This window comes from Heteronotia binoei, chromosome 16 (assembly GCF_032191835.1).
Source record: "Heteronotia binoei isolate CCM8104 ecotype False Entrance Well chromosome 16, APGP_CSIRO_Hbin_v1, whole genome shotgun sequence".
NCBI classification, from domain to species: Eukaryota; Metazoa; Chordata; class Lepidosauria; order Squamata; family Gekkonidae; genus Heteronotia; species Heteronotia binoei.
The window spans coordinates 36,622,293-36,638,589 of record NC_083238.1 but is presented as its reverse complement, the minus strand read 5'-3'; the positions used below and the strand labels follow the sequence as shown (position 1 = coordinate 36,638,589).

Here is a 16,297-nt window from a genome sequence, read left to right as displayed (position 1 = left end):
GATTCAGGGACATAATAGGTATTTGGGCTAAAGCAAACAAAAACCTTTAATGTTTCCTTTATATCCTCAATGGTAACAAATACTGGAAATTGATGGATAGCACAGCGACTCAACTAGACAGTGAGGCTATGTCGTGGCACACTATACTTTCATTTCATAAGAACATAAGAGGCCTGCTAGATCAGACCCATGATCCATATAGTCCAGCATCCTGTCTCACACAGTGGCCACCCAGTTACTCGGGATATCCAACAAAAGGGCATAGAGGCCAAGGCCTTCTCTTGATATTTCCTTCCTGTCACTGGTATTCAGAAGTTTACCGCCTCTGAATGTGAAAGCTCCCTTTAGTTGCCATGGCTAGTAGCCACCAATAGATCTATCCACCTTGAATCTGTCTAAAACCCTTCGAAAGCCTGTGGCCATTACTACATCCTCTGGCAGCAAATTCCCCATATTAATCACTCATAGTATAAAGAGTCTTTTCTGAGTCTACTCCCCATCAACTTCATTTGATACCTCTGAATTCTAATAATTTGGAACAGGAGAAAAAAATTATCTGTCCACTAAACTGAAACTCCCAGAATTCAGCCTTTTCCTGTAAGAAAGGTGCTGCAGCTCCTCAATCATCTTGCTTGCCCTCTTCTGGACTTATTCCAGCTCTCCAATGTCCTTTTTGGGGAAAAGTGACCAGAACTGCACATATTATTCCAGATAAGGTTACAAGGGCTTATTGGCTGTTTTATCTTTCCTCATAGCCCCCAGCATAGAGTTGTCCATTTTCACTGTAGTGTCACAGTGGGTTGACATTTTCACCGAGCTATCCACTATGGTCCCAAGGTCTCTTTCCCTCTCAGTCTCAGCAAGTTCAAGATGGGTAGCCGTGTTAGTCTGTCTGTAGCTGCAGAAAAGAGCAAGAGTTCAGTAGCACCTTAAAGACTAACAAAATTTGAGCTTTCCTGAGTCACTGCTCACTTCTTCAGATACATCTAGACTGCGAGTCCATCTGTCCTATATCAAGGAGAGTGATTTCAGATGCTGAATGACATTAGTAGGCAAATGACAATAGCAGCTGAATGACAATAGGAGGCATGATTGGATTAGGTGTGATATGCAGAGGGGTAGTAGGCATGAAGAGAGCAGCATTGGTAATGAGACAGGAAGCCTAGGTCTCGATTTAGTTCAGGAGAATGCATTGTCTTAAGCCTTATTATTAGTCTTAAGCCTTATTATTAGTTGCAATTCAACAGCCTCTTTCTGACCTCCCTTTGAAATTCAGTTGGGGGGACATTTTAATCTTCCAGGACATTCTGTTGCTGACCTAAGAGTAGCAGTTCTCTTATAAAGGAATTTCAAAGGTTGTTTAGAAAGAGAGACTAATCCAATCACATCTGTTAGTGTCATTCACCTGCTATTGTCATTTGCCTGCTAATGTCATTCAGCATCTGAAATCACCCCACTCTCCTTGAAATAGGACGGGTGGACTCATGTATCTGAAGAAGTGGGCATTTTTAATAGAAGCTCTCACCCTGCCGCAAATTTTGTTAGTCTTTACGGTGCTACTAGACTCTTGATCTTTTTGTCAAGTTCAAGTATGCAACAGCACTAGAATGCAGTGACATAAAACAAATAATTAAAATATTTATTACATAGACTACAACTGTACGTTCATAGCATTCAAGCAGTGAAATAGCATTACAGCTTATATCAGAGTGTAAGGTAACAACAGGCTCTTTCACTGTTGTCTGGTAAAGTGTTTCTAGCATTGCTGCAGTAAGAAGCATCATTACTGGAATTTAATCCCCAAAGGTTGTGATATGACTGACAAGTTTGCTCAGCTGGCAACAACAAAAGAAAAAGTAGCAAAGGGCTAATTCCCAATATTAGCCACTATACTGCAGTTGCCTAAGTTTTTCTGAGTTAGTGAGATCCACTGTGGTTGTAGTGGTTGTAATATCAGTCTAGGATCTGGGAGACCCAAGTTCAGATTCCCATGCTGCCACGAAAGCTTGCTGAGTGACCTTTGGCATGCTCAGCCTAACCTACCTTACAGGGTTGTTGTAACAATAAAATGGAGAACTACGTAAGCTGCTTCAGCCCTCATTGGAAAGGAAGGAGGATATAAATGAAATAAATAAATAAAATTCATTTTCTTCTGTTTAAACCAGTACTTCTGCTTCTTTACTAATTTTATGTCTCCTTTGGATTTGTTTATTTTTTCTTGCAGTTCCTGCTAGCATCCACTTGCCTAAAAATCTTGAAGGCATGGGAGCTGTTCATGCTCTCCGAGGAGAAGTAGTGAGCATCAAAATTCCATTCAGTGGCAAGCCAGACCCTGTGATAACATGGCAAAAAGGACAAGATCTCATTGATACTAATGGACATTACCAAGTTATTGTAACAAGGTCATTCACATCTCTTGTGTTCCCTAATGGTGTGGACAGAAAAGATGCCGGTTTCTACATTGTCTGTGCTAAAAACAGATTTGGCATTGATCAGAAAACTGTTGAATTAGATGTTGCTGATGTACCGGATGCACCAAGAGGATTGAAAGCAAGTGAAGTTTCAAGGGACTCTGCCAACTTAACTTGGAATGCTCCAGCTAATGATGGCGGAAGTAGAGTCACACACTATACCGTTGAGAAACGAGCTACCACATCTGAGAGATGGATCCGTGTTGGTCAGGCTCGTGATACACGGTATACTGTGGTAAACCTATTTGGTAAGACAAGCTACGTATTCCGTGTTATAGCAGAAAATAAATTTGGACAAAGCCAGCCTTCTGAACCTACAGAGCCTGTTGTAACAAAGGAAGATAAGACAAGAACAGTAAATTATGATGAAGAAGTTGATGAGGCCAGAGAAATCATCACTACAAAAGCAAATCACTCTTCTACAAAGGAACTCTATGATAGATATATGATTGCTGAAGAACTTGGGCGTGGACAATTTGGAATTGCCCACCGGTGTGTTGAAACAGTTTCTAAGAAAACCTATCTGGCCAAGTTTGTCAAAGTAAAAGGAGCAGATCAAGTCCTAGTAAAGAAAGAAATTTCCATCCTTAACATTGCTAGGCACAGAAATGTCTTATATCTTCACGAATCATTTGAAAGCCTTGAAGAATTGGTCATGATCTCAGAGTTCATATCTGGAGTTGACATTTTTGAAAGGCTAAATACTCCTGCCTTTGAACTTAATGAAAGAGAAATTGTAAGTTACGTACGTCAAATCTGTGAAGCTCTTGAATTCATACATAGTCGTAGCATTGGGCACTTCGATATCAGGCCAGAGAACATTATTTACTTCACAAGAAGAAGTTCTGTAGTTAAAATAATTGAATTTGGCCAGGCTAGGGAACTAAAACCTGGTGATAATTTTAGACTCCAGTTTACTTCTCCTGAGTATTATGGACCTGAAGTCCATCAACATGATTTGGTCAATACAGCCACTGACATGTGGTCACTTGGAACTCTAGTGTATGTGCTTCTAAGTGGCCTGAATCCTTTCATTGCTGAAACAAACCAACAGACAATAGATAACATAATCAATGCTGAATACAACTTTGATGAAGAAGCATTCAAAGATATAAGCATTGAGGCCTTGGATTTTGTTGACCGCCTCCTGGTAAAAGAAAGGAAAGCACGCATGACCGCTGCCGAAGCACTGGAACACACATGGCTGAAGCAGAGGACAGAGAAAACAAGCACTAAAGTAATCAAAACATTAAGACACAGACGTTATTACCAAACTTTGGTGAAGAAGGAATGGAACACAGTTGTGTCGGTAGCCCGCGTTGCATGGGGTGGTGCAATCAGATCTCAGAGAGGTGTCACAGTTGCCAAAGTTAAAGTGGCATCAATTGAAATTGGACCCATTTCTGGGCAAATAATGCATGCTGCTGGAGAAGAAGGAGGGCATGTAAAATATGTCTGCAAGATTGAAAACTATGATTCAGCAACTGAAGTGACTTGGTACTTTGGAGTAAGGCAGCTGGAGAACAGTGAAAAATATGAAATTAGCTACCATGAAGGAGTGGCCACAATATATGTCAAAGATATTGCTAAATCAGATGATGGTACCTACAGGTGCAAAGTAGTCAACGATTATGGTGAAGACAGTTCCTATGCAGAACTATTTGTTAAGGGTGTAAGAGAGGTTTCTGACTATTACAGACGCAGAACTGTCAAGAGAGTGAAGCGCCGAGTAGATACAATGAGACTTTTGGAGAAGCCACCAGAATTTACTCTACCTCTATACAACCGTACTGCCTACGTTGGTGAAAATATCAGGTTTGGAGTGACCATAACAGTCCACCCAGAACCTCGTGTGACATGGTTCAAATCAGGTCAGAAGATCAAGCCAGGCGATGATGACAGGAAGTACACCTTTGAAACTGATAAAGGTCTTTATCAGCTTCTCATTCACAATGTGACTGAGGACGACTCTGCTGAATACACTGTGCTGGCCCGCAACAAGTATGGTGAGGACAGCTGCAAAGCCAAGTTAACCGTGGTTCAGCATGCACCTGCAGAGGATACCACCTTGAGGCCTATGTTCAAAAGACTATTGGCAAATGCAGAATGCCAAGAAGGCCATAGTATCTGCTTTGAGATAAGAGTATCAGGTATACCAAAACCGACATTAAAATGGGAAAAGGATGGTCAGCCTCTGTCAGTTAGTCCAAATATTGAAATTGTACATGAAGGATTAGACTACTATGCTTTGCACATCAGGGATACTTTACCAGAAGACAGTGGTTATTACAGAGTTACAGCTACAAACAGTGCCGGATCCACAAGCTGCCAGGCTTACTTGAAAGTAGAGCGCTCGAGATATGTCAAGCGTGAGTACAAGTCTGAAGAAGAACGGCAAAAGCAGGTACAAAAGCGAATCGACAAGACAGTAAGAATGGCAGAAATCCTTTCTGGAACAGAAGTCATTCCACTGACACAAGTAGCACAGGAAGCTCTAAGGCAAGCTGCTATCATGTATAAACCAGCAGTAAGCACAAAAACAGTGAAAGGTGAATTTGAAATTCAAGAGGAAAAAGTGAAAGAAGAAAAGAGACTCCGGATGCCTTATGAGATTCCAGAACCACGCAGGCGTGTGCATGCTTTCGAAGAAGATCAGAACATCAAACAATTTGTGCCTATGTCAGACATGAAGTGGTACAAGAAGTTAAGAGACCAGTATGAAATGCCAGGAAAAATTGACAAAATTGTTCAGAAGCGACAAAAGCGCATTCGCCTTTCCAGGTGGGAGCAGTTCTATGTCATGCCACTGCCACGCATTTCTGATCAGTATAAACCTAAGTGGCGTATACCCAAACTATCACAAGATGATCTTGAGACGGTGAGACCAGCACGCCGGCGCACACCTTCTCCCGAATACGAGTTTTACTACAGACCTAGAAGGCGATCACTTGGGGACTTGTCGGATGACGAATTACTTCTACCCGTTGATGACTATTTAGCCATGAAAAGGACTGAAGAAGAGAGACTGCGACTTGAAGAAGAGCTGGAGTTAGGCTTTTCTGCCTCACCTCCGAGCAGAAGCCCCCCACGTTTTGAACTGTCCTCTCTTCATTACTCTGCAGCAGATGCACAACTCACTGCAGAAGAATCTAGACAAAGAGACCTGAGATACGCAACCTACCATATACCATCCAAAGAAGAAACTGGCGCTACTTATGCTGAACTCAGACAACGACATGATAGAGCTATTTATAAACCATCAAAACAGAGACAGAGAATAATGGCTGAAAAAGAGGACGAACAGCTGTTGCGTCCAGTTACCACAAGCCAGAGAATCTCTGAGTACAGGAGTGAGCTTGAGTATATGTCAGAAGAGGAAAAGAGACGAATGAGAAGACGACGAGAGAGAGAAATAACTGAAATCACATCAAAGGAGGAAGAAGAAGAAATAGAAGTGGTAAGACATGTCCCTAGGGAATTTTCACCTCCCTCCCGATTACTAGGAAGAAGACGATCCCTTTCTCCAACTTACATTGAACTAATGCGTCCAGTGTCTGAATTAATTAGACCCCGCTCACGCCCTGTGGAGGAAACTGAGAGAAGATCTCCTACGCCTGAGAGAACTCGGCCACGCTCACCTAGTCCAGTGTCCAGTGACAGATCTCTCTCTAGGTTTGAAAGGTCAGCAAGATTTGATATATTTTCTAGATATGAGTCCATGAAAGCTGCTTTGAAAACTCAAAAAATCATGGAAAGGAAACATGAAGTTCTGACTCAAGAGCCTTTCACTCTGGATCATGCCCCACGGGTCACTCTGAGAATGCGCTCACATCGTGTACCATGTGGAACCAATACCAGATTTATTCTGAATGTACAGTCCAAACCAACTGCTGAAGTGAAATGGTATCATAACGGTGTTGAAATCCAAGAAAGCCATAAGATACATTTTACTAATACCAGTGGTGTATTAACCTTGGAGATCCTTGATTGCCATATCGATGATAGTGGTACATACCGTGTAGTGTGCACAAACTATAAGGGAGAATGTTCTGACTATGCTACACTAGATGTTTCAGGAGGAGATTACACTACTTATACCTCTCAACGCAGAGATGAGGAAGTACCCAGATCCATTGTTCCTCAATTGACAAGGACTGAGGCATACGCATTTGCTTCATTTAAGAAAACCTCTGCAGTAGAAGCAAGTTCATCTGTAAGAGAAGTCAAGTCAGAACTTTCAGCAACACGAGAGTCACTATCATCATATGAACATTATGCTTCTGCTGAAAAGAAAGTCAGCGCCTCAGAGGAAAAATCACTGGAAGAAAGAGCCGTACACCGGAAATTTAAAACTACTCTGCCGGCAACAATATTAACAAAACCACGATCAATCACTGTTTCTGAAGGAGAAACAGCAAGATTTTCTTGTGACGTTGATGGTGAGCCAACACCAACAGTGACATGGATACGTGCGGGTCAAGCCATAGTTTCTTCTGGACGTTACCAAGTCACACGCACGCAATATAAATCTACCTTTGAGATTTCATCTGTCCAGACCTCAGATGATGGAAGCTACACTGTGGTAGTAGAAAATTCTGAAGGGAGACAAGAAGCCCACTTTACTTTGACGGTTCAAAAGAAGAAAGTTCCAGAAAAAGCAGTTACATCAGCAGCAAGGGTCAAGTCTCCTGAGCGTCATGTGAAGTCCCCAGACAGAGTAAAATCCCCCAAGAGAGTAAAATCTCCTGAACCATCTCCTGCCTCTTCCAAAGCCAAGTCAACAGCTGGAGCCAAAACAACAGCAGTAGAGAAAGTAGAATTACCAGTTGCTGTTCCTCCAAAACTAAAACAGCAGTTGAAGGCAGAAGCTTCTGGCGACAAAGTAAAATTCTTCTGTTCAATAGAAAGCAGCATTTTAAGTGTCCGAGAAGCAGCCTGGTACAAAGATGGCAAGAAACTAAAAGAAGATGAGCGCTTCAAGTTTCATTATGCAGCTGATGGAACATATGAACTTAGAATTCATAATCTCAAGGAATCTGATCAAGGTGAATATACATGTGAGATTATTGGGGAAGGTGGCATCTCCAAAACCAGTTTCCAGTTTGTTGGCCAAGCTTTTAAAAGTATCAGTTCTCAAGTGTCAAGTGTAGCCAAAACTCAAAAAGCAGTTCAAAAAGAGACTGAAACTCTTGAAGTATCTACCCAGAAGAAAGCTTCAGTGACCTCTCAAGATAAGGCAGTGGTCGAGGAAGAAGTGAAAAAATCTCTAGTGTCTGAAGATATTAAAAAATCTTACACAGAAGTTAAATCAACTACTAGTAAAATGACTGTGTCTGAAGGTCAGAAGGCAACCCTGAAAGCCAATATTGCTGGAGCTTCTGAGGCAAAATGGTTTTTGAACGGAATAGAACTTGCTAACTCTGAAGATTATAGATATGGTGTGTCTGGAAGTGATCACACTCTAACCATCAAAAAAGCAACTCACAAAGATGAAGGAATACTTACCTGTGAAGCGAAGACTGAGCAGGGCATCATCAAATGTCACTTTGATGTGAGTTTTTCTAAAGATCTTTCAAATGCACCAGCTTTTATCACACAACCTCGGTCTCAAAACGTTGATGAAGGACAACGTGTGTTGCTTACCTGTGAAGTTTCTGGAGATCCTTCTCCTGAAATCGAGTGGTTTAAAGATAACCAGCCTGTAAGTAATGCTCTACGTTACTCTTATCTTGAACTTTGGTTACATTTGATCTTAATTATACATCTCTTCCACTCCTCAGATTGCTCTCTCATCCAACATCCAAGTAAATCGCTCCAAGAATGTTTATTCTCTTGCCATTCAAAATGCTGCAGTGAGTGACAGTGGGAAGTACACAGTCAAAGCAAAAAACTACCATGGGCAATGTTCCGCAACAGCATCCCTAAACGTCCTTCGTAAGTTTTCTTCCTTAAAGCCTTCTCTTAACATTAGCAGGCTGTGCAAAATGTGGCAAAAGCAATTGCCTTCACAGATGGAAGAAAGAGACGGACCTAAAGGATTGGGTGAACTAAGGGCCAGTCTATTTATTTTAACATATTTAAATGCAAGGACAGCAATATAACCAGCAGCACAGACAGGGCCAGGGATCAAAACATCCCTTTCCCTGTTGCATAATGGTTGAGCCACCCTTGGTAGAGCCATCTGCAAATGGCTCGTCCCTGGCTGGCACAGCAATGGCTCTGCCCTGAAGTTCCAACCCCAGCCACACAGCTGAAAGGGAGGATCGATGCAGGCAACCCCAAGGCAGCCTGCATTCGTCTCCCAACAGAGCCATGTTGTCCAGGAACAGGACCGGATTAACAATTAGGCCGATTAGGCACTGGCCTATGGGCCCCCACACCTTTAGAGGCCCCGGGCTGGCTTTCCTCCTCAGTTTCCCCCCTGCTTGCAGCCCTCCCAGCCTGCACAGGCAGCCAGCAACTGAGCTGCTCTTTGCCTGACTTGCGTGGTGCGGCTGCTGCTGGCATAGTTGCCAAGTTTGCCTCTCTCTGCCTCTTCACTGCAGCTTTGTCAAAGGGGCTTTTGAGAAGGTGCCTGCAGGCTACAGCGGGGGTCATGGGTGGCAGGGTAGGTGCTCCGAATCTGAGATAATTTGTGAGGGGGGCCCTGAGATTTTGCCTGCCTAGGGGCCTCCACAGGGTTTAATCCGGCACTGTCCAGAGATGATTCTGCAAGACCCTTGTGACCCTAAACAGTGGTGCTAATAGTGCTCACCAAGCCGCATAACGCTAAATAGAATCCTGCCAACCCGTAAAGTGGCCAATCTAATTAACAGCCTCACCCCAAGCCAACTCAACAATCCACTATCCAAGCAGTATAGGGTAGGTGAAAAACACATTCCCTGAAGGCCAAAACAGAAAAGGTGAAAAAATTCCTACCCAGTCCCTCACTAAACAGGAGCAACCTGCTCTTGCTTGCCCTGCCTAAAGGGTGGGAGGGTGGGCTAACCATGAAGTGAAGACTGCCTTGGCAGGAGCAGAGCTGGCCATTAGCAAGCGCCGGCTCTGCCCACTAAACTACCAGAGTGCCCTGCGCTGTGCTGCTCTTCCTCCTTGTATGGAGGCAAAGGCAACCCGCTGTTGGCATGGCCAGTTGGCCTGCCGTTGCGTGCAAGCCGGACTGTATGAGCTGATTCTTTAACCAGTTAGTTTTCATTCCCAGATCTAAAGTGAAATGTGAATTATATGTAAAATATATAGCAACAAAATACAATATTTACATATAAAAATTGTTCTCGTCAGTTCCATGTTATATGAAAGCTTTGACTATCCTATGTAATCTTGTCATTAACCCGTTGGTTCTGGTGATCACTGTTTCATAAACTATCAGAAGAACTAATTCCAAAGGTATGGAATCTTTTGAAATGTTGCATTAAATTTCTCAGATCTGCAAAAACTGTCATAATGCTTAGCATTTGTATAATGCTTTCAGTGTTCAAATCGCTTCATATACATTATCACAGTAATTTGCATTTACATATTATAATTTAAGAATGTCTGGATTCCAGGAATCAATGGGTTACTCTGTGTTTTGCTATTCATGTTTTTATGTGCTTGTGTTTAAGGAAAGCTCCAGGGGTTTTTGCCACTGTTTCAGGCAAACCGCCAACTATGGAAGATAAATGGTGTGGGGAGGGGGGGGGGAGAATCAGACATTTTTAGAAACAGGAATCTACTTTTTTCTCACCATTGGTTAACTAACTACATATATTTTAGCAGAAAAGAAAAATATATTATTGAAAATGTGATCTGCAGTTGGAAAGAAACGCACGTGCGAATGAAGTTTTCCTTAAATAACAAACCAGTCTCCTCTCTTTCTTCTTCAATAAAGTCAATATTATAGATCGCATGACCACCAATTCATGTGATGTCATTGGTTTTTCCGTCTGTGTTTGCTATGCTCCACAGCTCTAATTGAAGAACCTCCAAAAGAGGTAGTGTTGAGGACAAGTGGTGATGCGAGCATGCGGGAAAGCTTCTCTTCGCAGTCTTTTCAAATGTCTGCTTCTAGACAAGAAGCTTCGTTCAGCAGCAGTAGCAGCAGCATGACTGAAATGAAATTTGCAAGCATGTCTGCCCAAAGCATGTCCTCCATGAAAGAATCCTTTGTAGAGATGAGCTCCAGCAGTATAATGGGGAAATCTAGTCTGACCCAACTGGAGAGTTCAACTAGTAGAATGCTTAAATCTGGTATGAGAGGTGAGCAATACCCTTATACGTAGAGCTAGAAAACCCACGTACAATATCCTGGTGTGGTTTGTGTCGACGGAATAACTCTTGTCATGGTGAAATTATGTTCCAGCTAGAATTAATTTTTAAACCTTTATTTCCCTGTTTTGCAAAGGAACACCGCCGAAAATTGAAGCCCTTCCAAACGATATCTCCATTGAGGAAGGAAAGGTTCTCACCGTGTCCTGTGCCTTTTCTGGCGAGCCTGTTCCTGAAATTACATGGTCCTGCAAAGGAGAAGACATTTCCAGCCAGGGTGGTAGATTTCACATTGAAACCTGTGAAGATTTAACAACCCTTATCATCATGGATGTCCAAAAGAATGATGGGGGACCTTACACACTGAATTTAGGGAATGAGTTTGGCACTGATTCTGCCATTGTGAATATTAACGTTCGATCAATTTAGAGGGCTTGCCCTATTTATTTACACTTGACTTTTTGGCAAGTGATTCATATGGACTGAAATATCTGATCTGTAAATATATTTAAAAAAAATATTTTTGTACCTACCCAAACCAGACAAAAGTCCAAGGAAATACGTTATGACTTATAGTCATGATTACTGTTCAACTTTAAAGCAATGTTTCATTTGACATGTACATACTGTATATAGCCGAAGATAACGGTTATGGAGTTTTGTACCCTTTATTTTATGACATTTTAAGATGTAACTTTTGGAACAAATGGTTGGTAGGAGAAAGTTTCCTAGGGAACGAATACCCTGCTCAACATTGAACTAATTTTTTGCGCCTCAACAAAATGTTGATGTCTAAGAATGCCTCAACAGGTGGAGAGGCTCCCTGTTGAAGACTTATTTACCTACACCTAAGAGATTATGCTGTGCATGGTGCCTTTGTACCTGCACGAATAAAATTTTGACTCGGAAACATAAGGCATTGGCGAGGTTTACAAATACCCTCCTGTAAGCCGCACTTTAACGTTTTATGTTCTCTGATCAATGTCAAACATATTTATTTTCATGACTAAAACTCACAAGACTTTGAACAAAGTGCAACGGCCAGCATTTTGTTCACCACCTGTGAGTGTATTGTTTCTGGCATATTGACTGCCTAAATAGCTTTCCAGTGAAGTAACATCACCTGGCCATCCCCTTGTTTTGACAAAGCTATTTTAGGTACTCAAGTGCAGAAGCAGTACCAACTCTTGGAGGTTCCTCGGGTGCAGTGATTGTGTGGTAGTTTTTAGAAGACCGGTAGATATTGTCAATTCCAGGCAACTAAGTTTTGAACCACAGTTTAGGAAAAAAATTAAGCTGTTGTTATAACATCACATTTTATTTTGCCCTGAACTTAAAATTTTAAGTAGCTTATTTTATGTAGTAGTCATAAATTGTATTGAACGCTGTTTTGCTGAACCTCCTTGAGATAATATTGCTCATTTGAAATAAAGCATGCTATCTGCACCTCACCGCAAGTGTGTTTTAGTTACTGTTCTTTCTGGCGCTTACAATAGTACCGTTTACATAATGTTATGCCTCATACAGAAAAGGAGCTTCCACTCTTTGTCTTACTGAGTCCAGTTTTCCACCTCCAACTTTTAATCTTACATTGAAGTGAAAAGGCATCTGTTAACAGTGCAACATTCAGCAATGAGAGAAATTTAGAACTCTGGTTTAGAAAGACAAATGAACATAATAAAAGATGTCCAGCCAGAACTTCATCAGCAAAAAGGAAAAGGAGATTCAAAGCGGTATAGTGGTTAGACAATTAGCTAGGACTGATGGAAATCCAAATCCAGAGTTTTTTTGTAGCAGGAACTAATTTGCATATTAGGCCACACACCCATGACGTAACCAATCCTCCTGGAGTTTACAGTAGGCCCTGTACTAAGCCCTGTAAATTCTTGGAGGATTGGCTACATCAGGGAGGTGTGGCTTAATATGCAAAGGCATTCCTGCTACAAAAAGTCTTGTCCAAATCTAAATTCCTATTCCAACAGCCAGTCACCATCTCTTAGCTTAATCTACCTCACAAGGTTGTTGTAAAATGGGAGAGGTAAGAATCATATATAGTACACTGCTGGGTATAGGGTTGCCAGTCTCCAGATGGTGACTAGAGATCAGGGGTTACAACTAATAGCTATGCAACAGAGATCAGATCACTGGGAGAAAATGGCTGCTTTGGAAGGTGGACTCTATGGCATACCCCACTCAAGTTCCGCCCTTCCCCAAACTCCACCCTCCTCAGCCTCCACCCTCCCAAATCTCAAGGTATTTAGCAGCCAAGAGTTGGCAACCCTTGATTAAACTAAGAAATGGCTCTATTGCATAGAAAGAAGGCCTGTGAATCAACATTGCATCGGGTGAGGGTTTGGGTTTGTTTTCCTTATAACAGATTGTTAACATTTTAAAATTCAGCTACTACATGGGATTTGCAGCAGAAAGCACCAACCAGCATAGTATTGAATAAATAGTGTGTTACAATCTGACATAATGTCTGAGTAGTGCCACTCAACCCACCGCAAGTTCTTGTAGCTAAAACTCAAACTGGGCTCTTTTTTGTGCACCTTTCTACAAAGAGAATAGTTCTGTGGCAGTACAGAAGGCCTTGAGGCCTGAGAAGCATGCTTTCCACCCCCACTCCCTGGTCACACAGCAGGGGATGAGGAAGGGCCTTCTACTGGCTGACACTATTCTGTTAAGGGTTTGTCAGGGAGGGCCCAGAGCAAGCACCCCAACTAGGGTTGCCAAGTCCAATTCAAGAAATATCTGGGGACTTTGGGGTGGAGCCGACTTTGGGGGTGTTGCCAGGAGACATTGGGGGTGGAGCCAGGAGCAAGGGTGTGACAAGCATAATTATACTCCAAAGGGAGCTCTGGCCATCACATTGAAAGGGACTGCACACCTTTTAAATGCCTTCCTTCTATAGGAAATAATGAGGAAAAGGGCTCATAGAATAGGACCCCTTGGTCCAATCTTTTTGAAACTTGGGGGGCATTTTGGGAAGAGGCACTGGATGCTATACTGAAAATGTGGTGCATCTACCTCAAAAAACAGCCCCCCCCAAGCCCCAGATACCCACAGACCAAAACTCCATTATTTCCTATGGGAATAAGTCCCCATAGGGAATAATAAGTTCTCAGCAGACATTTCTCTCCCCTCCCCCTGCTTTCTGATGACCCAGAAGTGAGGGGCCTCCAAACTGGGGAATCCTCTGCCCCCAACTAGGGATTGGCAACCCTAACCCCGACCTCTGTTTTCTCCTTAAAATCTTTTTATCTGTGACCGAACAGATGTGAGGACCCAGGCAATATAACAATGACAAGTTTATTATACATGCTCAAAACCAACTAGTGGTTTGTGAAAAACGTTTAGTGCAACAGTGAATATGAAATCAGTAAAGGTGGATGCAAAGAAATAACAGCCCTGACACAACTAACTAGGCCAGGGGTGGCCAAACTGTGGCTCAGGAGCCACATGTGACTCTTTCACACATATTGTGTGGCTCATGAAGCCCTCACCACCCCATCAGCTGGCTTGGAGAAGGCATTTCTCTCTTCTCCAATCCAAACCAGCTAGCTGCTTGGAGAATGCATTTGAAGTTAAAGTTGCTTCCTTTCCACCTCTCTCCCCCATCTATTTTCCTTCCTTCTTTGCAGCTCTCAAACATCTGGCGTTTATTCTATGCAGCTCTTACATTAAGCAAATCTGGCTACCCCTGAACTAGACAGTCCCTCCCTCTAATGCCAAAGACTCACCACACCCTTTGGGTGAAAGATCTCTCCGCAGCTGTAGCCTTCCCCAGGCCAGCTTTTTCAAAGAGAACACACTTTCCTCTCTAGCTGGCCTTTATTGTTTCCTCCCACCTCCCAGGACTAGTTTTCCCACCAAAACTGCCACCCACCCGATCAGAGGGACAGAAGAGATCCTAGGAAATGTAGGCCCTGTAGCTACTTTACTACATGCTTCCCTGGAGCCTGTAGGCCTCACTAGGCCTGGGATCATGACCTCCCCTCCCCATAAATGAAGAATCATTGGAATGGGAGAGGGGACATGAATGAACCAGCTATAAAGCAGTGTTAAGACTGAGTGACGTTAGACTTCAGGGAAGTAGCCCTAAATGGACTTTGTAGTAGTTTAGGGCAGGGTGAGAGAATATAATAAACAGGCCTGTTGCCTTAGTTATCTTTGATTCCTCCTCATTCATTTATCAAGAGAGGGCTTCAGTGGACCAATTGTACTAAGGACAGGAGGTCAGAGGTAACTCTTTAGAAGTACTAAATGTGGGGCACACACCACTTTACATGAATGTCCAGCAGGGCTGACATTCTATCCTTTAAAGTGCCAGGGTGCTGGTTATTGAAGTTGAATTTCAAGCAAAAGGCAGACCATGCAGGAAGATGGACTGGCTTCTGGAGGAAAGCCTTTGACGGTAAAGGATTGGAGCTTCATTTTTGCCATCTCCTGCTGTTGCAAAACACTCCTATCTTCAAACACTCTCATCTTCAAAACACTCATTTCTTCAAACTCCTCGCTCAACTGGCCGCCATTTGATAACAGCTTCTTCATATATATATATATATATATATATATATATATATATATATATATATATATATATATATATATATATATATATATAATATACACACACACCAATAATTGCACAAACAGCCCCTAACTTAAAAAAAACCATTCTCCTGACTGAATCCCCAAATTCGCTGAGTTTCCCACTCACCTAACATGTCTTAATGTTGCCAACTACATGCTCAAGTTTCCCATCTAGCAATTAGTCATGATAATCCATAAATAACTACCACGTGTGCAGTTAGTGACTACATGTGAAAAATAGAAGAGTGGCTCATTAGAGTCTTCAACCAAAACTGCCTGAAGGGGAGACTGGATCAAACCACAGCAAGAGTTTGGGTTGGAGAAATAATCTTAGAATCATAGAGTTGGAAGGGACCTCCAGGGTCATCTAGTCCAACCCCCTGTACAATTCAGGAAATTCACACACGCACACACACAAAAAATATTGGGGTTTTAGGAATAAAGGCGGGGTGAGGGAGCGGTGGATACAATCCCTTCATAATAGAGCATGCAGCAATATTTAAGAAGGTCGTTGCCATCCCCCTCAGAGTTTGGGAAAGTGCAAATGTGAAGGGCCATCCATTTTATGCTGTCTCAGATACTGTAATACCTAATGCTGTTTCACCCTTCGCACCTTGATCGTTCCATAAGGAAGTCTCATGCAAAACAATAATGGGGCCTGACACAGATCTGTTAAAATGTAATAAACTAACCTTTGTTTTCTGCATTGGCCCCACACATTATGAGACCAGAGAGAAGGAACATGCCTATGACTGGGGATTATGGCATCTTAAGCAAGGAAGTAACGCCCAAAGGCAAGGACCAGAACTTCCATCTCCAATCATCTCTTCTAGAGGGATGTTAATAAAGAAACAGGATGGCAGAGGTATGCAGCACTATTATTTTCATCATTTTAAAATATGCCTGGGGGATTTTTTTTTCCAGTTGAAAGGTGGTTTATAAATCTCTCTCTCGGCTTGACTTCGCGAACGAAGATTTAAGAAGGG

At 42.4% G+C, this 16,297-nt stretch overlaps 1 protein-coding gene across 1 annotated transcript in view; it reads left to right on the top strand.

Annotated features, from left to right (window-relative positions):
* The window catches only part of TTN (titin), a 356,828-nt gene extending 344,659 nt beyond the window's left edge, over window positions 1-12,169 (top strand). The window contains exons 269-272 of the mRNA XM_060257371.1: window positions 2,225-8,172; window positions 8,252-8,405; window positions 10,419-10,709; window positions 10,855-12,169. Of these exons, the coding sequence (XP_060113354.1) occupies window positions 2,225-8,172; window positions 8,252-8,405; window positions 10,419-10,709; window positions 10,855-11,147 (6,686 nt within the window). The 3' untranslated portion in view covers window positions 11,148-12,169. The remainder of the gene's footprint in view (window positions 1-2,224; window positions 8,173-8,251; window positions 8,406-10,418; window positions 10,710-10,854) is intronic.
* The last annotated feature ends 4,128 nt before the right edge of the window (window positions 12,170-16,297 follow it).